Genomic DNA, 22,763 nt, shown 5'->3' on the forward strand with positions numbered 1-22,763 from the left:
CTGGTTCTAATTTTGATGGCTTCATTTATTATGCTACCCCACAATCCACTGGCAGAAAACAGCATTCCAGTCCATTCAAAATTACACACACAGTACTGTTGCAAGCTGTGTTCAACATTCACTAATTTGTCATTGTGTCCAAGCTGAATGTACCTGCTCCTAGCAGCACTCTACAATTCATCGGCATGTCTGCTTGCACTCATGTTGAATATTGTAAATGTCAGGCATGCACAGTGTCACTGGATCTTTTGCCACGACAGCCACCTCTAGAATCTTCTGCTGTCTTTCTTCAAAACCATTGTGATCTTGGCTGTCAGCAGTCTGGCATGTCAGAAGCACCAGTTACTTGCTCTCTTCCCACATTACTTTAGCAGTACATGGAGTTAGTATTGCCTTTTTAATTTCTATCACTGCAGCCTTCCTCCAGGAAGACCCCTCTCTAGTAGAGAGGGTTTTATAGTCACTTGTAGCCTGAGGCCTGTACAGCAGTGATTCCAAAACAGTCCTACAGTGGTCTGATGTAAGTGTGACCTAACATGTCATCTTGTTTATTCCATGTCCAAATGCCTACTTCCATGGAAAATTATACATTCTAGTGGCCAGTGTTGATGTGTACCAGGAATCAATCCAGGGTCTTCCTGCCAAGTGCTCACACAATAAGCTTGTCATCAACGTATCTGTAGAAATGATTGTGTCTGAGGTGAGCAGTTTAGGAAGCACTTTCCTCAAAATGCTCCTTTTATAACTTGGCTAATCCTGTTACTGGGAGAAATCCCACAGCCACACTGTCTGCTTGATGACAATATCACTCACCATACTGATGGAGTACGTCACAAATCTGAAGTCTTTCCTAAAGCTTGTGTGTCTACTGTTTCAGTATTCTGAGTGAATTTTACTTTCTGTCACAACATTTAGGTCTGCAGGAGCCCATATTTTCCTTTCTCCAAATGAAGGAATTTCCAAAAATGGAAATTAAAATATGCTTTTAAATTTTAGGCTACATGATCCATGAACCAGTTACTGTTTTGTCAACTGGTAAGTAGATTCTTCTCTTGTTGCACAGATGTTACCAACATTAACTATTTACTTTTATTTTAAACAGAGCAAACACTTCTCTAATATGGTAAGCTGTCACAACGTGAAGGTTTTCCGTGAAGGTTTTCTGGAACACCATGGGACTAGCTACGGTATTACTAGGGGTCTTACGCTTGTGCTCTCCACAGACTTTTGAATTAACCAGCCTATCCAGTTATGCAGGGAAGTACATTTAAAATAGAGTTGTTACCAAATAAATACAATTCCTTCTCACAAACAATTTCAAAGATGAAATGTTCTCTACAATACATTTATCCTTCCACATACCTTACCTTTTGAATCTGTAAGTTGAATGCAGTGACTATACAATCTTTGTGTAACTGTCACCCGAAAATTTCCTAATGGAAGTACTGGTCAGATTTATCTGCAAATATATGGCAGCTAAAATTCTGTTCCAACTTCAGTGTATTGTCATAATCATACCCTTCCTTTCTTGCTTCTGTTTTCATTTACCTTCTTCCTTGAGTGTAATTTCTTTTCACCTCCTTCATTCATATTTATCATTCTTCGGTTTGCATTTATGTTGAACTATGGGATTAATTATTCTTTAAATTTATTTTTGTTGCCTTGCAAACCTCTTTTTTCCTATTCCTCAATCAGTTGGCTGATTAAATCTTAGTCTACAATTACCTCTTCTGATGCTGATATACCCATATCCAATTCCATTTAAGACCACTAACTAATATTCTTCTCTCCAGTTTCGAGCCCTATCTGTATCAGTGACCTAATTACTTATGAGAAGGTGAACTTCTTAGCTGAGATCACTTGTAAACAACCTTTATTGGTGATTACTGGTTTCAGTAAGTAGAGTTACCACCTTCAGATCTTGGTAAAAGGTTATTACGTGTCTTCTACATCAGCTGTACAAGTACTTAAACGTTGCCAGGTATGGGGTGGACAAGGTGAATGACACACTGGCAAGTCAAGGTTAAAACCACAATATACAGAGTAATTTACCAAGTGCTCATTTGGTGAATTACTGTGGATGTTGTGATTTCAACCTCGAGTTGGCGATGCATGGTTTATATCATTCCTCACTTACCTGGCAATGTTTTAGAAAGAGTACTTTTACACTTGGTGTAGGAGACATGTAATAATCTTTTATCGTGATCTGAATATGGTAACCACACTAACCAAAACTGGTAATCAACAATAACGGTTGTTTACAAGCAATCTTGGCTACGAAGGTCACCTTCTCTCATGTGATTATCACAGATCGGCCCTTAGAATTCAACGTGAGTAAACTAAAGTGCTCTAATTGCTGTCTTGCCTCCCTCTACCTTCCAGTGCTCCCAATCTTGGATATATCACTACTTATGTTACTTGTGTCACACCCTGTGTCTGTTCTCTTATGTTGAACCTTTGAAGAACAAAATTTCATATTATATGAATCAATTAACATTCTTTTACATATTAGAGTACCATTCAAGCTTTTTAAGAATGAGTCACAATGTTTTCTTAGATACTGAATTCATCTAAAGCTCCCAACCACCTTCCTGAAAATGACATTCCGACTAAGTCTGTTTCTCACATTTATATTGTCGTTGTTAGAAAGTTCTACTTACATGTTACATTCAGCATAATTCTACTTTCATTCATTGCAGCATTAGTCAGTGCAAGATGCTGGGAGATGCAACGTAAATATTTCCCATTATCTTGCCATGTGACTTCTCTTGTCAAGTTCTGTGATACTGTCCACGTCTCATTTACTGTGCCTCTTGTCTCTTCCAGCCTTGATAATCCGTCAGTCACTGGTTGATCACCTATAACAGAAAATATTAGTTTCTAACTAGCAAAAAGAAATAGAAATCAACACTCTGATGATACAGGGAATCATAAAAAATCTACTCAGCAAGTGGTGGCAGAAGAACACACATAGAAAAAAAGATTTTATATATGCAAGCTTTTGGAGCCAGTGGCTCATTCTTCCAGCAGAAGAGCTGAAGGGAAAAGAATAGCGATGAAGGAAAAGGACTGGTGAGGTTTATGAAAAAGGGTACAGTTCGGTAAAGTCCTCCAGAACCCCAGGTCAGGGCAGACTTATTCTTCCATAAGGTGAGTCTCCCAGGGTTTTGGGTGACTTTTCTGAACTCTACCCCTTCTAAGCCTCTCCAGTCCTTTTCCTTCATGCCTCTTCCTAGCCTCTTATAACCTTCTGCTGGAAAAAGGAGCCACTGGCTCTGAAAGCTTGCATACGTAAAACCTTTTTTCCTATGTGTGTTCTCATGCCACCACTTGGTGAGAAGATTTTTTATCTATCCAATTACATTACTTTGTCAAAAATTGATTATTTTCATCATTATAAATCAGCTTACTTATCGGATTATTCATTATGGCTACATACATAGCAAAAATGGTCATTATCTGAGACTTTACTATCATCTGAATTACTGCTACTCTTTTGTTTATCAGCTCAACAAGAACATCAAATATTCAAGTGGTGCAGAGGTACAGTGCAGGTTATACTGGAACAGCTTCAGGAGATTTTTCCTTCTTTAACATTCCAAAGAGCTAGCATACCCATACGCTGAGCAATATCCTCCTAGGCTCGTTCATCATGTTCCATACATCTTATCAAGGAGGAGAAACTTCAAGAATGTGGAATGCTTCAAGGTACACATTAGCAATAAACTATCATTGTACTGCTTATTGTTATTCACACACATTCTGGATAAATTTAATCAAGTAAATAAGAAAGAAAGCTGCTACTCTGAAAACAGCTACCTCCTCAGTTACAGCAGACTGTTACTGTTCATCTCTTATTGATACCAGCAGTTTAATATTTACCTGAGTAGAAAGGAATTTATCAAATTAAATATTTATGAGAGACCAGAGCGGTCAATGTTATGCCAGACTCAAGTCAACAAAAAATTGTCAAACTCAGTGGAAAGTAAAAGGAAGTGCCACTGTTTATCAGAACAATTGTAAGTTCCAATGAATCATAATGATCTTGTCAATTTTAATGACACAACTGACTCACTAAAAAAACTGTTTTATAAGCCTAATGATCTGTTACGCATATTGCTCTGTTACACTCATTTACTGTGCATTACTACAATAATCCAAAGACTTGTGTGAAATATTTCTCCATACTAATTTTGTATGGAGAAATTGTATAATTATTGCAAACTATGTCTATTTGAAACTGTTTACTATAGCCAGATCTTGATGGCCCACAACAATTTTTACAACACACAATGCACTCCATTACAAAACTGACTATTTGTTGACACCTCATAAAATGTCGTATCAACCTATCGCTTCAGTAGTTAAGCTGTGCCACATAGCTGTTTTCTCCACCTCTTCATTAGTTACTTGATATATGCACCTAATCATCAGCATTCTCCTGCAACAACACAGTTCAGAAGCTTCCACTCTCCTCTTGTGTGTATTGCTAATCACCTGCTTATCATCTTTTGTAAAAGGTACATTTCAGACAAATGCCTCCAAAAAATACTTCCTGGCACTTAAATCTATATTTTATGTTATCAAATTTCTCTTTTCCAGAAACACTTTTCTTGTTATTTTCAGTCAGTATTTTATATCCTCTGCACTTTGTCCATTGTCTGTCACCAAATAACAAAATTCATCTACGTTTCTAATGTCTCATTTCCTAACATAATTACCTAAGCATCTCATTTAATCTGCCTACATTCAATTAACCTGGTTTTACTTTTATTGATGTTCATCTTATAAACTCTTTTCAAAATACTATCCATTTGGTTCTCATGCTCTTAGAAGTCCTTTTGCAACACTGGGAGAATTATAACATCGTTGGTAAGGCTTAAAGTTTATATTTCATTCCCTGAACATTAATTAATCTTCCAAATTTCTTCTAGGTTTTCTTTATGTCTGCTCTACATATGAACTGAGCAACATGGGTGATAACCTACAATTCAGCCTCTCTTCCTTCTCAAATACTGCTTCCTTTTCATGTCCTTTGGTAGACTCATGTTCAGAACTGTCCAGGCATCCAGACAACTTTTCCATGAATTCCCTAAACTGCATAATGCAAAGGCTGAGATGGTTACTTTGAAAGGACACATCAATTTCCTATCCCAATTTGAGCTTTTGCTACATCTTCACTGACTTCACCTTTGATGGGGCGTTAAACACTAATCTTTCTTAGTTCCATAATGTCATTGGATGCTTACAGCCACAGTCTTGTTACTGGACAAGCTTCTGAATAGCCTTTTACTCTAGTTATCTTATGCACAGTAACTTCAGGATAACAAAGTATATACTCTAGTCAAAATTGTCAAAAGCTTTATCAGAATCTGCAAACGCTTTATTACATTACATTACATTAATTGCATTTCTTCTACCTATCCTACGAAGATTAACAATAGTGTCCTTATTGCTCAGTGTATTCCAACGTTTCTGAAGAACCCAACACTTTTGTTCTTCAGGTTGGCTTCTACTAGTTGTTCCATCATTCTGTAGATAGTTTATGTTAATACACACATCAAAAAAAGTTTTGCATAACCTCGGTTTTGAGAGTTCCAGACCCTGTACAGAAAATTGGAAGAGAGATCAACATAAACGTCATTTCCACCCTTTTTATTGCTCATAAAAATCACTCATTGCATGTTATACCACCACACAGCGGGACCTTCGGAGGTGGTGATCCAGACTGCTGTACACACCGATACCTCTAATACCCAGTAGCACATCCTGTTGCATTGATGCATGCCTGTATTCATCGTGGCACACTATCCACAAGTTCATCAAGGCACTGTTGGTCCAGATTGTCCCACTCCTCAATGGCGATTCGGCATAGATCCCTCAGAGCGGTTGGTGGGTCACGTCGTCCATAAACAGCCCTTTCCAATCTATCCCAGGCATGTTTGATAGGGTTCATGTCTGGAGAACATGCTGATGTCATTATCCTGAAGGAAGTCATTCACAATATGTGCACAATGGGGGTGTGAACTGTCGTCCATGAAGACGAATGCCACACTAATATGCTGCTGGCATGGTTGCACTATCGATCGGAGGATGGCATTCACATATCGTACAGCCATTACGGCGCCTTCCATGACCACCCCAAAGTAAGCAGGGAACCTCCACCTTGCTGCACTCACTGGACAGTGTGTCTAAGGCATTCAGCCCGACAGGGTTGCCTCCGAACACGTCTGGTTGAAGGCATATGCAATACTCATTGGTGAAGAGAACGTCAAGCCGATCCTGAGTGGTCCATTCGGCATGTTGTTGGGCCAATCTGTACCACACTGTATGGTGCCGTGGTTGCAAAGATGGATCTTGCCATGGACGTCGGGAGTGAAGTTGCGCATCATGCAGCCTATTGCGCACAGTATGAGTCGTAACACGATGTCCTGTGGGTGCACGAAAAGCATTATTCAACATGATGGCATTGCTGTCAGGGTTCCTCTGAGCCATAATTTGTATGTAGCGGTCATCCACTGCAGTTTTAGCCTTTGGGCGGACTGAGCGAGGCATGTCATCAACAGTTGCTGTCTGTCTGTATCTCCATGTTTGAACAACATTGCTTCGGTTCACTCCGAGACACCTGGACACTTCCCTTGTTGAGAGCCCTTCCTGGCACAAAGTAACAATGGGGATGTGATCGAACCACGGTATTGACTATCTAGGCTTTCTTGAACTACAGACAGCACAAGCCATGTACCTCCTTCCTGGTGGAATGACTGGAACTGTTCAGCTGTTGGACCCCTCCATCTAATAGGTGCTGCTCACGCATGGTTGTTTACATCTTTGGGTGGGTTTAGTGACATCTCTGAACAGTCAAAGGGACTGTGTCTGTGATAAAATATCCACAGTCAATGTCTATCTTCAGGAGTTCTGGGAACCAGAGTGATGCAAAACATTTTTTGATGTATGTATTATACAAACACGACTTCTTAAACTAATGGTTCAGTCATTCTCATACCTGTAAGCACCTGCTTTCTTTGATACTGCAATTATTGTATTCTTCATTAAGTTAGAGGGTATTTCATCTATACCCTGCATACCAAGCTTACGTTCTTCCAAGGATCTAAATAATTGTGAATGGTTTTCGTCAACTCCAGGTGCCTTGTGTTGACTTGGCCTTTCAATGATTTGTCAAAATCTTCTTGCAGTGCTGTATCACTTGTTCACTTTCATTCACCTCCTGAATTGTATATGTTTCTTTCCCTTATATAGCTATGCAGTTACAGTATCTAACAAAGTCCCTTTAGAGACTTTGAGGACTTATGGTGGGAACCACGATTAATAAGTGTAGCATAGGAACTCATGTCTGGAAACATACCAGTTTCCTGCTAAACACAAAATACCACAACACACGAAGATAGCATGTACGTGATGATCACTGATGTCAACAAAGATATGGTACATCTGTACCATGCTTTCATGCTTTCCCTGGTCCTCCAGCATCCACTGCACACCTAACCCACACCAGTAGGTCTTCCCTGGATGCCACAGAGGTCTTGTAAATCAAGGATTTCATGTGACCCAACAAGTAGCAGTCTGTTCTTGACTGCACGTGAAAAATGAGGTGGTACACCAATGTGCTAAAACAACATTTTTTGATGCGCATGCCGTGGCACATTTTCCAAGAGCCCCTGCAGTAAGACATCAAGGAGTCACAAGTACAGGGGATAGGCAAGATAATGTGAACAGTGGTACTAATGGGATGGCTGCATCTGACAGTCAACGATACAGGTAAGGCATGTGTCACGCTGGACTGTGTATGTTCAGTATGGATTAGGCATCAGTGCAGGTTATTATTTACAAGTAGTGCTTCGTATTAGCATTCAGAGGTCGAGGTCGACATGCAATGAAAGACCTAACAGAGTTCCAATGAGGGCAGATTGTGGGAGCCTGATTAACTGGGGCATCAATAACCAAGACAGCCTACTTACTGAATGTTTCAAGAGCAACTCTTTCAACAGTCATGACAGCCTACACAAAACATGGGAACATATCATCGGTAAACATAATAGTGGGTGCAAATCAAAGCTAAATGACAGAGATCATTGTATGCTAACACGAATTGTGTCAAAACAACACAAAACTACAGTCACTAAAGTGACTGCAGAGCTCAACACCCATCTTCGAGACCCCGTATCTTTTGACACTGTCCGCAGAGTGACACTGTCCACAGAGAACTCCATAAAGCAAATATTCATGGACGAGCTACTATACCGAAACTATTAGTGACAAAAACCAACACAATGAAGCATAAAACATAGTGTCAGGAGCATAAATCCTGGGCAGCTGATCAGTGGAAACGCATCATATGGTCCAACAAGTCAACGTTTTCATTATTCCCAACATCGGGTCAGGTTTACATCTGAAGAATGCCAAACAAAGCCTACTATCCTGACTGCTTGATTCCAACCATTACACATGGAGGTGAAAGTGTGATGGTGTGGGCAGCCATATCAGGGTATTCTGCTGGCCCTGTCATTACTCTCAAGGGCCATGTTACAGCCAACTATTATGTGAACATTTTACGTAATCAGGTGCACTGCATGACCCAAATGATGTTCATTAAAAATGATGCCATATTTCAGGATGATAACTCACCAATTCACACAGCAAGGACAGTACAATCATGGTATGAGGAGCATGTAACTGAACTGCAGCATCTTCTCTGGCCTACCAGCCCCCAGACTTTAACATTATCGAACCCTTGTGGGTGGTACTAGGGTGTAGACTCCAGAACACATTTCCGCCTCCTCGTCACTACAGGAGTTAGAAGAGGTTCTGACTGGAGAGTGGCATAACATTCCACTGGAGACTATACAATCATTATATGCCAGTTTTCCAAGAGGAATCTCAGCTGTATTATGGGCAAATGTGGCCCAACCCCTAATTAATAAACTATTCACAAGTAAGTACAGGTGTTCACATTATTTTGCCTATCCCTTGTATATGGCACCCATGAGGTGTGTTGGAAGAAGGTATGGCCCAATCACACGTTAGTCCAGGAACCCTGCCCAAATGTTCAGACCACACCATTCCTGGTACCCATGGGGGTGCGCAGCATGTGGGTTTTCGATACCTCACATACAACTGTTTTGGGAACTGAGAATACATTCTCTGGTGAACTTCGCTTCATCTGTGAAAAGGATCTGTTATGGGAGTTGGGCTCATCCACCCAACAGTGCAATAACCACCTGGAGAAATGGGCTCATGATGCAAAATCCTGTGGCTGCATTGGCTGTAGCTGCATTGCCTGTACTTTCTGGGGTGGTATTAGTGTAGCTGCTGCTCATCCAGAACCTGCCAGACAGTCTGGCGAGTAATCCACATTCAGTCAGCCTTCCGCCACTGTTGGAAGTCCAGAAGTCTACTTATGTCAGAGCACAGTACCACTCACTGTGTACTGAAGTTCATAGACTATTCAAAGCAATAAAGATTCATCATTGTGTTCTCTGTTTGAATAAAGTCCTCATACAGAAATGGATTTCATCCAAAGTTAGGCATACTGTATTAAAATGTTTTACTGAAATTAAACTAATGTCCTTTGTATGTTGCATAAGCTACCGTATGTGATTTCCTCCAGAAGTCAAACCTATTGAACTGTTGTCTAGTCTGTAAGAGAATGGCATACATAATACCCTAGCCAGTGGCACCAAAAATGTGGAGATTTGAAAGTGTGTTATGGAATTTTGCATGTACTGAGAAACTGCTATGTTTCCAGACACAAGTTCCTGTGCTAAACTTAACTGTCTTGGTCCCCACTACAAGTCCTACATGTCTGCAAAGACAATTTAGTTACACCCTGCATACTTCTTAAAGCTTTCAGACTTCACTTCTTTTCTTACTACTGGTATGCTATCAGAGGTCCTGCATATCCAATACACCCCTCCCTCCCCATCAACATTTTAGTAAAGTTGTTTATATTTTCAAATTTACCACATTTCTTAAATAATTTTCTGAAAATAAGATAGCATGAAAACAGTTAAAAAATGGTAATGAATTCTACAGAATTACAAGCTATGTTATGACATGGGACACTTTTGATTTGCTCACTTGAGGGTTAGACCACATGGATGGTCTTGTAGACTGGCCAACTGCAGAGAGCATTCCAGCTATTCATATGCTGGCCGTGTCTGTTAAGTCCAAAGGTAGGACAAGCAAATCACGGGAAGCTGAGTAATGCAAGACAGGGAGGAAAGGCCTTCACTATTAAAATTAAAAATAAATAAATAAATAAAACAACACTCTGACTTTCTTGACCGCTAGCAGAGAAAACTGAAAATAACAGCATTCTTCTCATTTACACACCTGCACAACTGTAGTCTGATGAGCTTAGTTCACAATCAGAGTGTAAGTAAAATACTGATAATATTGAGTGCACACTTCAATTTTTTATTACGCAAATCACTATTCTTGTAAGTAATGCTAAACTGAAGTATAAGCATTTATTATTATATTGAACATTTTCTCTATGTTATTGTTGTTGTTATTAAATCCTTGGCAACTATGGTATGTTAAAAGTATGAGTGACAAAAAAATTAATCCTGGATCTGTGCCTGCTCTTGATGTCGATAAGGTTCTTTCTCTTTGCACCAAAATTTTCTTTAATTATCCTGTAAGCGGCACCTACCTTTCCTACAACCACAATGCATCTGCAGTTTTGCATTTCTCTTCTAGCCAATTCTATTTTGCCAATCTGTGTTGTTGCATTTTTATATTTTCTCCTTTCATAAGCCAAATTTAATCTCTCATGTGTTATTCAAGTATATCTGTGGGTCTTTACTTCCTGCCTAGTTATTCAACTGCTGCCTGCACTATTTCATTCATTCCTCTTCTATTATAGTCCTCTCCTCCACTTCAAACAAAGGAAAATCCAGGATGTAATAACGACAATATTATGAAAAGAATAGATTGCTACTCACCGACTGGAGATCTTGAGTTGTAGACAGACACAACAAAAATCCTGCTAACAAGTAAGCTTAGAACCAAAAGGCCTGGTCTCGGCAGCCAGAGACAGTGGTTCTGTGTGTGTGTGTGTGTGTGTGTGTGTGTGTGTGTGTGTGTGTGTGTGTGAGAGAGAGAGAGAGAGAGAGAGAGAGAGAACTCCAGACGAACGCCTTATGGCCAAAAGCTTACTTGTTTAGCAGTCTTTTTGTTGTGGCTGTCTGTGACTCAACATCTCCTCTATATGGTGAGTAGCAATCTATTCTTTTCATTATGCTGTCATTTCTCCTCCATTTGAGTTACTCGTTGCATCATCTTCCATTTGAAATTGTATTTTTTCCAATTTAACAAGATCCCATCTCCTTAATTCTCTAATTATTTGTGATTTCTTCCGTCTTAGTCTGCATTTCATAAACAATATGTGATGGTCACGATCGACAGCTGCTGCTGTAAATGTTTTGAAGTTGAAAATGTAGTTTCTATATCTCTGTCTAGCAGTTGCATAATCTGCTTCAAACTTTATGTATTCCCAGGTCTCCTCTGCATGTATAGTCTTCTTTCATGATTCTTAAACCAAGTGTTTTCAATGGTTAAAGCATGTTCTGTGCAAAATTCCCCTTCATTCTTCCCCATATGTTCATGTTTTTCTTCTATTTTTTACCTCTCCCACAATCAAATTAGAGTCCCCATCGCAATTAAGGTTTCAAATTTCTTACTACTTTGTGTACATTAAGTGTTAAAATATCTATATGAGAAGTAGGCCCTACATCCTATATGTTTTCTGAAGTGAGTGCTGGTTGCTATGTCTGTATTCTTACACCAAATGATTTAAGATCACACACAGGCCTTAAAAAGTAACAAAGACATGAAGACATGATGTCAGAGGGCTCAACAAGACCTAACTTAGTCCTTGGCTCACCACAGGTTTGTTCACACATAATCTTCCCTAGTACAGTCTCAGGATCATATCCGTCTATCTCTGATTCCATATGAAGAATTTCAGATGCAGAAGATTTAAATTCTACTAGATTTTCAGTGTCGTATGTCACATAAAATTCTGTAAACTGAATCTTTCATGGATCATAATGTGGTATAAAAATCATTTCACTCAGAGGTACTCTGATCGATGTGCTAGTTTTTACACATATCTCTGCAACTAACTGCAAGTTAATGTCTTTGATTCCTGGCCACTTGATTTGGAAATATTCATTGGTCACAGATTGGTAGCATCCAGTTTCATACTTTTTGGGATGCTGATAGTATTGCTGAAATGTAGCAAACTCACTCTAACCACAAGTTTAATCCACGGCTAAATTAGCAATTACCGTATTTATAAATTTTTCCCCCTTCTTTTGTCAATACCTAATCCACAAAAAATCTTGAATCTTTTCAGATTTATATCATAAATTTTTTGTCTTTCTTTTCTTTTCTCTGCCGCATACCTCTATTTAGATTTTCTGAAAATAGCAAGATGAACCAGTTATGTGGAATTTAAAAAAAAAAGGATTAGGGTAGTTGACATAAACATTTTAAAATGGATGTGTAATGTGACTGTAATACTGAAGAACACAGTATATGAGACCAATGAACAACCTGATAATACAATGTGTATTTCATAATCATAATTTTAGTTTTGTATAGGTAATTCTCAATTCTGATTATTTTTCACAGAACTTGAGGTAGTTAAAAATGTCAAGCAATTTGTTGTGAAATTAGATGTATGTCATTGATCTTATTATAATTGACAACAATGTAAAAAAAGAAAGACTGCTACTTACTGTAAAGAAGACATGTTAAGTTGCAGACAAGCACAATTAAAAGACACTTACTGACTATGCCTGTCTGCAACTTAAAGAGACTTCTTTACAGTAAGTAGCAATCTGTCCTTTTCCACATTGTTGATGATCCTACCTGGAGTTTCCAATGTTTTACTATACTGAAGTCATAACTAAGAATGAAAATATGCACATTGTTAAAAAGTTATTATGGTTATTGCAGATATAATTGCTCAGCTTAGTGTGATTTGTCTTTCGCTTTGTACAATGCTGACTTTGTTACACAGTAAGGCAGTTTGTAACTTCAAATATTTTGGGTTAAGATGTGATTTAAATATTTTTGCCTGGTACAATAAACAGAAAATTGTAACTAGAGTATGCCAGGAATCAGATACGTACTTGAGTCATTGTTTCTAATGTTACTAAATGATAATATGTGGTGAAACTATTAACATACTAACGACAATGTTATCTTTTTACAAAATAAATTTATTGAAGCAATTAATTTCCTATATTATGTATGTGATGGAGTAGTAATATAAACTACACCCTTGATAAAATTATGCTCTATTACGACTCCTGTGGGTGATAGTAGTCTGAGCTTCATTAATAAATAACACACAATATTAACAACATTCAATGATTCAAAATATTCATTATCATTTACTACAAAACAAATGAAGATGGTAGCCAAGTGGAAATACTCACCAATGAACCAGGTGAGGTTGGCAGGTGGCCGGCCATTGGGGATGCTACACGAGGCGTGGACGGATTTCCCCGCAACTAATTCATACCGATTGCCGTCTCCTGTTGTCGAGTCCGACGGTGTCAGGAAGATCTGCGGCTGCACTGGTGCTCCTGAAACACAACAGTCGCTTCTGGGTTCACTGTACTCCCTGTTTACTTGTTAACGGCCCCACTGACATGAAACTAGTGAATCGTTGTTGCCTGAAATGTAGTAGGCCTGATCTACTAATAAGTTCATTACAGGCCTGGTGTACATCCACTGATATACTCCAAAGGCAACCTTGCTGTATGTTGTGGAGCGTACTTTTTGTATTACTGTCACCTCCCTTAGTTCCTGTTCCATCTGCAAAGGAAATATTGATTTCGAGACTGTAGCATGTATGTATGATGCTGGTATCTCCTAATCCTATGGTAAACAAATTTTATCTATATTTGTACACCCACACTGTTTATATGGACATTCATGAAAAGCCACATTAGCAGCTTCTCGGTTACTCATTCCTATGAAGGCAGATAGGAAAGTAATGCACAATAATTTTTTTCTTCCCTGGTACTTCAGCTAGAATACTGAAACTTCACAGTGATCTAGTTTGAAGTTTGCACTACATATGGTAATTTGATTTCATGGCGATTGACAAAACCAGCTCTGGGTAACTTACTAGTCAATATCCTTCATATATTCAAACTTTCTTCAAAATTATTCTGAACATTGGGGGAGACAGGAGGAGGGGGGAAGCATGGTAGCTGTCTTCACTGCCCTCACTGGGTATGTCCTTGTTAACAATCGATTCATAAGCTACCTTGCTCCTGAGGAATCTCCCAGAGTCTCAGTCTGGCATTTGCTTGTTGTACAGTTTGTTTTACCATTTCACTATAATTCACTCTTTATACATACTCCCAGATTTCTAATGGATCAGATTGGTCCCACAGATTGCTAAACAATCATGTAATCAACTAATAACAGGGTTTTCAATGTATTTATGTACTGTAAGCTGCATGTGTTTATGTTATGGCCCAAACGCCAATCATTATACCAATCCTTTGTAGGTTTTCATGTATTTCACTGCTATAATTTACAGTGAACATTGACACAAGCATTAGCTATTTTCCCTCTTGACTGAAGATCTTGAGTTTGCAACAATGATGTCCCAAGTAACTGCAAGCCGAATTGGCACACTAACCCTCCAGCAGCCATGGTCATAGTGAGGTACGGGAAAAATAACGAAATTATCTGTATTACAAATATAGCTCCCTTTACCTGTAATTCTTCACAATGAGAATAAATGTCCTTGTGTTCCAATTGCTCATGCAGTTAAGAAGATGATGACATCGTCATCATCATCATCATCATCATCATCATCATAATCACAAGCATCTGCAAAGGGGTGGCAACAGTGGCCACTTTCCCCCTACTGGAATGGGGATACAAATTTTTATTCATTATGAAAATCTCTCAAACTTCTAGCAATGGTTGTCAGCAATCCTTCTCAGCTACAGGTGTAACAATACTGAGCTTCACAGGAAGTATTGTGACTTCAGCAATCACCATTTATCTTGGTTCCTAGGACTGTCTTAAACACTATGGGGTGCAACACATCACTCAATGCAGTCACAGACCTACAAATTCTGTAGTCCGTTTCACCTGAATGCACAATACCGTGGAATTTATGAGATGAGTACTGCCTTGGTTCAGACCTAGGCTGCTAAAAGTCGGTTCTACCAGTCAATTGGAGGTGGGCTTTAGGAGATTTCCTACATCCATTCAGTTGAATCCTCACCATGGCTTATAGTTGTTCCAACGAATTCAAAAAAATGTAGCTTTTGAAACACATTTTATCAACTTCAGTTATGCATTTTATCAACTTTAGTTATGCCAATCAACATTAAAAATAGAAAGCATGAAAGTAATGCAATAAATCCATCAACATGATCAGATGGGAAGTTCACTAAGCAAACAAAGTGTCGCAGATGTCATCAAAATTGAATGAGAGCTTTTCAAAGTTTATTCCTAGTTTCTTCACCTCATGGGACATTAATGAGGCACTTGTTTTAGCACATTTTTGCCGATACCCAACAAGATTTTCTGAGTAAGTCTGATTTTTGTATTTCATATTTTAGAATTTCAGTGTCAACGACAATGGAATATTAAGAAACTTTTTTTGAATATTTTTATCTATACAGGGCGTACATAAAGTCCGGGAACACTTTCAATTATTTATTGCACCAGAACCAAACACTGTACAGATATCATACATATGTCATTTTGAAGAGAAATCCTGAAAGTTTTTTTTTCATGTAGACCGCCACAGTGTAGTTTGGTAATTTGCCGATAGTCAGCACTAGTCGCAAACCTGGTGAGTTCAGGTACGGAGCGAGCTTTCTGTGTGTTGGATCACCAGATCACATTCCGTGTGACTTTTTTTCTGTGGGGACACAATAAAGGTCTGATGTATGTACAGTCTCTACCACGTGATGTAGAAGAGCTCCAGGAGAGAATACGGGAAGTGACTGCCACAACCGACAATGCCATGCTGGGACGGGTCTGGCAAGAATTCAATTACCGTATTGACACCTGCCAGATCACTCATGGTTCGCATATCAAATGTTTGTAAAAAAAAAAGTTCCCGAGTTTCTCTTCAAAATGCAATGTGTATGACATCTGTACAATGTTCAGTTCTTGTGCAACAAATAATTGAAAGTGTTCCCAGACTTTATGTACACCCTGAATTTTGTAACTTATTGGTAACCCCGGATGCACTCATGTGATGACATAATTTCAGATTCAGATTGTTCAATACCACAAGATTGTGTACTCCCCTGAAATACGCAAATCATCTAAGTATCAAAGTAACCTACTTTAAAAATGCTGAGTGGATAACTATCATTCACTTAAGATAAATTAGTTTTGTTTACTTGCTGTCAAAATTAATGCTTTGGGTATGACACATTTTGAAGCACACAAACTCAGTTACATCGAAAATTGTAATTTTTGAAATACACTCCTGGAAATTGAAATAAGAACACCGTGAATTCATTGTCCCAGGAAGGGGAAACTTTATTGACACATTCCTGGGGTCAGATACATCACATGATCACACTGACAGAACCACAGGCACATAGACACAGGCAACAGAGCATGCACAATGTCGGCACTAGTACAGTGTATATCCACCTTTCGCAGCAATGCAGGCTGCTATTCTCCCATGGAGACGATCGTAGAGATGCTGGATGTAGTCCTGTGGAACGGCTTGCCATGCCATTTCCACCTGGCGCCTCAGTTGGACCAGCGTTCGTGCTGGACGTGCAGACCGCGTGAGACGACGCTTCATCCAGTCCCAAACATGCTCAATGGGGGACAGATCCGGAGATCTTGCTGGCCAGGGTAGTTGACTTACACCTTCTAGAGCACGTTGGGTGGCACGGGATACATGCGGACGTGCATTGTCCTGTTGGAACAGCAAGTTCCCTTGCCGGTCTAGGAATGGTAGAACGATGGGTTCGATGACGGTTTGGATGTACCGTGCACTATTCAGTGTCCCCTCGACGATCACCAGTGGTGTACGGCCAGTGTAGGAGATCGCTCCCCACACCATGATGCCGGGTGTTGGCCCTGTGTGCCTCCGTCGTATGCAGTCCTGATTGTGGTGCTCACCTGCACGGCGCCAAACACGCATACGACCATCATTGGCACCAAGGCAGAAGCGACTCTCATCGCTGAAGACGACACGTCTCCATTCGTCCCTCCATTCACGCCTGTCGCGACACCACTGGAGGCGGGCTGCACGATGTTGGGGCGCGAGCGGAAGACGGCCTAACGGTGTGCGGGACCGTAGCCCAGCTTCATGGAGACGGTTGCGAATGGTCCTCGCCGATACCCCAGGAGCAACAGTGTCCCTAATTTGCTGGGAAGTGGCGGTGCGGTCCCCTACGGCACTGCGTAGGATCCTACGGTCTTGGCGTGCATCCGTGCGTCGCTGCGGTCCGGTCCCAGGTCGACGGGCACGTGCACCTTCCGCCGACCACTGGCGACAACATCGATGTACTGTGGAGACCTCACGCCCCACATGTTGAGCAATTCGGCGGTACGTCCACCCGGCCTCCCGCATGCCCACTATACGCCCTCGCTCAAAGTCCGTCAACTGCACATACGGTTCACGTCCACGCTGTCGCGGCATGCTACCAGTGTTAAAGACTGCGATGGAGCTCTGTATGCCACGGCAAACTGGCTGACACTGACGGCGGCGGTGCACAAATGCTGCGCAGCTAGCGCCATTCGACGGCCAACACTGCGGTTCCTGGTGTGTCCGCTGTGTCGTGCGTGTGATCATTGCTTGTACAGCCCTCTCGCAGTGTCCGGAGCAAGTATGGTGGGTCTGACACACCGGTGTCAATGTGTTCTTTTTTCCATTTCCAGGAGTGTACATTCCTTCTTGAATAAATTTCTGCAGGCACCCATGATCACCACCATCACCATCACATTCACCATGTTCTTCACTTGCAGGGATTAGGCTTACTGCTCATCTCATTTTGGGCCTACCACGGTTTCTTCTTCTTCTTCTTCTTCTTCTTCTTCCTCCTCCTCCTCCTCCTCCTCCTCCTCCCCCTCAGACTGTATCTCAACAGTCATTCTGTGAGTCTTTCTTCTGGAAATCTGCTCAAATACTCTTCCCACCTGTTTCTACACTTCTCTGTTTTGCTGTTTATCCTTCAACATTCAGTTCTTCTCTAATTTTTTCATTTCTCATTCAGGTTTGGTGTGTGCAGCCTTTCACTGTTCTTAAAAATCCCATTCAACTGCCCGTATTTTACTCTTATCCCTCTTTGCAAGAACCCAGATTTCACTCCTATACAACAGACTTCATGGCCACAGTTCATAAAACTTTATTTTTGTTTCTTTTTTAGTGCTGTTCTTTAAGTTTCTATTAAAAAAGTTGCATATATACTGAAACTATTGAAGCTTGTCATCTGTTTCTCTATTATGCTGGTAACTTACTTGGTTTTGTAAGCTTCTGTACAGCATACTGTATTTTAAGGAGACATGTTAAGAAGATATACAAGAATTTTTAAACTCCTACTCACACTTACCCAGTATGAGAAATACAAATGGTGTGTATGTGGGTATCTCAAGGCAATTGCATTTTTCCCTGGCCTGCTACTTAGGTACACAAATAACTGCTACTTTCTATGCAAGTGGGAGAGCAGATAAAAAAACTCTATTATGAGGGAAAAATTGCCTGTACAGAAGAATATGGTGCACAATCTTCTTGTTGACCCCAGAAATGTGTATCTACTTCCACTGCACATTAAACTGGACCTAGCCAAAAACTTTGTGAAAGCCATGGACAAAACTTACGTGGGTTCATGTACTTGTGAGAGAAGTTTCCATGATAAGGGAAGCAAAAATAAAGGGAGGAGGAATATTTGTAGGATTGCAAGTTAAGGAATTAACTTCTGATGAACATTTCCTTGATTTGTGAGTGATATTGCATATGGACATTACTCAAATGGAAGAGCATGATCAAGGCAAATGAAGTACCACAATGTTGTCTGATGATTGCTAGTCCTTATGAAGTGAAATTCCTGAGGGAAGGTATCATGGGAAATCAAGATGCAAATACTTCAGGCATGATTCTATACTTTTCTTTGCTCTTATGTTACTAATTTCTTCGATTCCTTTGTGTATTGCAGATTTTTTTCTGTTGTTCACATCTGGATGTGTTATTGTAAGAGTGTATCATTTTGGCAGATAGAAATAACACACATGCCATAGGGAGAATTTCCAAAAATCATTACTACATGAAAATTGAAGCCAGTACAGAAATTATGAAACCTGATCTGGAGCCAGGGGCAAATTGTCTATAAGAAACAGTTCAGACAACAGAAACTCCAGGTTAGAATATCAACAATACTGATATCCATTGAGTTGCAGACAGGCACAACAAAAACAATGTTACAGATTACAGCTTTTGGCCAACGCCTTCTTCAGCAAATAAAAGACAAACACATTCACACAAGCAAGCGCACCTCACAGAGGCAGGACTGCTACCACCATCAGCTCCCACCTGCTGGAACATGTGTATGTTTTCTTTGCTGTAGAAGGTTTTGGCCACAAGCTATAATCTGTAAGAGTCCTTTTCTTTTGCCCGTCTGCAGTTCAATGGGTCATGTGTATGGTGAGAAGCAGTGCATAATGTTCGTTTAGCTGTAAAAGAAATTCTTTTTGTTGACCACCGTTATTCGTATTATTTGTGAGATCATTCACAGTTGTGTCAAATGTTTCTCCAATCCATTTTATTTCTTACTGTTAGACAAATCATTCTGCAAAACATTTGACATCAAATTCAATTTATTTTTATTTATTTATTTTTTTGTTTTCAAGTTTTGCTCAGAAAGCATGATACCTAATTTGTACATTCCCTGTACAAAAATTCTACCTCAAAACACTAATTAAGTTTTTCCTAATCACCCATATTACTTTCCAGCAATTAAATTCATTCTACCAAATGTTCACACTGGTTAAATCAATACCCCACTTGACTTTTTCTGACTCTTCATTGGGCTATGGAAATTCAGAGAAAATCCACTGTGTAATTTCTAAGGAGTCTTGTTTTTGCTCCAGTCAAACATCTGACCAAAACAACTGCTCAAGTATTCCTTCTGCGCTTGATGAAGTTTCAAAGTAGTATAAAGCCTGGCAAATTGCTTTAGATATTCAGAAATGTTAAACTGCACACTACTCGAAACAAAACAATGTAAGGCTCCTTCATAGGTAAAGCAGGTAACTGGCTTTGGTTCAGTGATAGAAAAGGCTCCTTCATAGGTAAAGCAGGTAACTGACTTTGGTTCAGTGATAGAATACTAGGAAAATGCAATGTCTACAAAGGAGTTTGCTAACACAACACTCATGTGATCCATCCTAAATACGCATAAGTATTTGGTACGAGTACCAAATAGGACTATTAAGGGATACTGAACGTATACAAAGAAGGGCAGCACAAATGCTCTTTTGTTTGACTCTTGGCAGAGTGTCATGGAGATGCCAGGAAAACTAGCCAAGCAGATGATTGAAGGCAGACACCGATAATACCACAAACACCTTCTTTGAAGGTTTCAAGCACAAGCTTTAAGTGAGGAATCTAGCAATATACAACCTCCCACACACCACTCCCATACGCATCATGAAAATAAGGTTAGACTAGTTACAGCAGGTACTAAGGTATTTGAGCAAACATCTTTCTGGTGCTCCATGCATTAATTAAATGAGAATGAGAATGAATACTGCTACACTGGAAAGAACAGTCTGCCATGAACTTCACTGTAGTTTTCTAAGTATAGGCGCAGATGCAGAGAAGGATGCAGAGGGTGGCACGGGAGGATAAGGAAAGAAGTGGTGGGCAGGAAGAGTATACTCACGGGCAACAGTGATGATGGCGGTCTCCACCAGCTCTTCTGCGCTCTGAGCATTTCCCATGGTGCACTTCCAAACACCGTTGTCACGGTCTGACGCCCGTTGGAGCATCATGCCACACTGGCCCTTCTCGTAGCCTTCACCGTAGTAGACGGGATCCCCAGTGGTTGTCACTTTCGTCTGCTAAACAGAGTTACTCTTGTAGCACGTGGCAGGTGGCTTATGACAATTGATATACACAATGAAACATGATGTTGTTGTTGTGTTTGGTGGTGGTGGTTTTTTTTTTTGTGTGTGTGTGTGTGTGTGTGTGTGTGTGTGTGTGTGTGTGTGTGTGTGTGTGTGTGCGCGCGCGCGCGCGCGTGCGTGCATTTAGCTTATGAAGGAGGAACTTTTTGACTGAAAGCAAAAAGTTTAGCCATCTTTTCACTGTGTCTTTCTGTGTCTCAATGCTTCCTCTATGTAGTGAGTAGCAAGTGCTCTTTTCATACTGTTGTAATTCCATTCTGAATTTCCCAATATTTAAAAATTAAGAATGTATTCTGGTAACAATGAATTATGCTGTCCAACTCATCGCTGCAAAAAAATAAGAATGTTCTAGGAGCCATGCCATACCAGGGAACTGACTGGTTGTAAGTGCCAATACAAAAGTTTTTGTATCAAGTACCATTAACATTGAGGTACTAAGTCATATTTCTGACAATACAAGGACAGCAATAATGTTTTAAGGATTAGAACAGGAGTGTACAAAAACCATTTTGAATGTCTTTTAAATTCTTACAAGAGAATTTAAAAAATTAAATCCAAGGAAAGAATCTCAGTATTGGCTTCTAGTTCTTACACACCACCATTCTTGGCGTCAGTTGTTACACAGTCGTGCTGCTGAAGTAATGGAAACATTGTCAACAGGTGTTTCTGTTGTGAAACTGATAAACTTGGCTGGTCTTTCAGATGTAATATGACTTGCTATACATCTGTCATGGTCTTTTCTCTTTTGAATAACTGACATTTTTTTCATTCTTCTGTTTCAGTTTAAACTGTTATAAAGCTATTTGAGATGGATGAGTGTCAGACAATTTAATCACATTGTGTTTGGAGATCTTACCCATGCCTGCATTGACAATAGCGTTTCAGCAGCATCTTTAAAATCGCCAAATAAGTCAGTTGCATGAATTGGAATTACATGGAATGAGTCCACAGCTCTAGCTGACCCAACAACTTTATGTGGAATAAAGGTGTTCGTTACCTTTCTTTGTTTCTATAATTGCAAAATATCTGTTGCAGCTCCAAAAGTTATGCCCAAAAACCTTATCTCTTCAAACTATCCAAGACTAAATGGACGGGACCTTGATGAATGGCACTTGGAACGCCATTCAGAAGTACTGCTTGGCACAAACACCATGTGCCATCTAGCAATGAATGTTGAAGCATGATTTGAGACTTGGAACTCTTGGGACATGCAATAGTGTATCAAGAACACAGTAGTGCCAGAAATGTAATTTTTTTCTTTTTTTTCTGGTTTGGTGTAGCCCACCACAGATTCCTTTTCTGTGCCAACCTCTTTATCTAAGAGTAGCACTTTCAATCTATGTCCTCAATTACTTACTGTATGTACTCCAATCTCTGTCTTCCTCTATAGTTTTTATTCTTTACAGTTCCCTCTAGTACAATGGAAGTTGTTCCCTATCTCTTAACACCCTAATGTCTTAACAGATGACCTAACATTCTGTCTCCCCCTTCTTGTCACTGTTTTCCATACGTTCCTTACTCTCCAATTCTGTGCAGAACCACCTCATCTCTTACCTTATCAGTCCACCTCATTTTCAACGTTCTTTCATAGAATCACA

The 22,763-nt window shown here is 39.9% G+C and overlaps 1 protein-coding gene across 1 annotated transcript in view; it reads right to left on the reverse strand.

Moving 5' to 3' along the window:
- The window catches only part of LOC124711120 (fasciclin-3), a 147,791-nt gene that overhangs the window by 120,916 nt on the left and 4,112 nt on the right, over window positions 1-22,763 (reverse strand). The window contains exons 2-4 of the mRNA XM_047241001.1: window positions 20,922-21,096; window positions 13,470-13,619; window positions 2,661-2,858 (exon numbers count right to left, since the gene is read on the reverse strand). Coding sequence (XP_047096957.1) covers window positions 2,661-2,858; window positions 13,470-13,619; window positions 20,922-21,096 — 523 coding nt within the window. The remainder of the gene's footprint in view (window positions 1-2,660; window positions 2,859-13,469; window positions 13,620-20,921; window positions 21,097-22,763) is intronic.

Source organism: Schistocerca piceifrons, chromosome 8 (assembly GCF_021461385.2).
Source record: "Schistocerca piceifrons isolate TAMUIC-IGC-003096 chromosome 8, iqSchPice1.1, whole genome shotgun sequence".
Taxonomy (NCBI): domain Eukaryota; kingdom Metazoa; phylum Arthropoda; class Insecta; order Orthoptera; family Acrididae; genus Schistocerca; species Schistocerca piceifrons.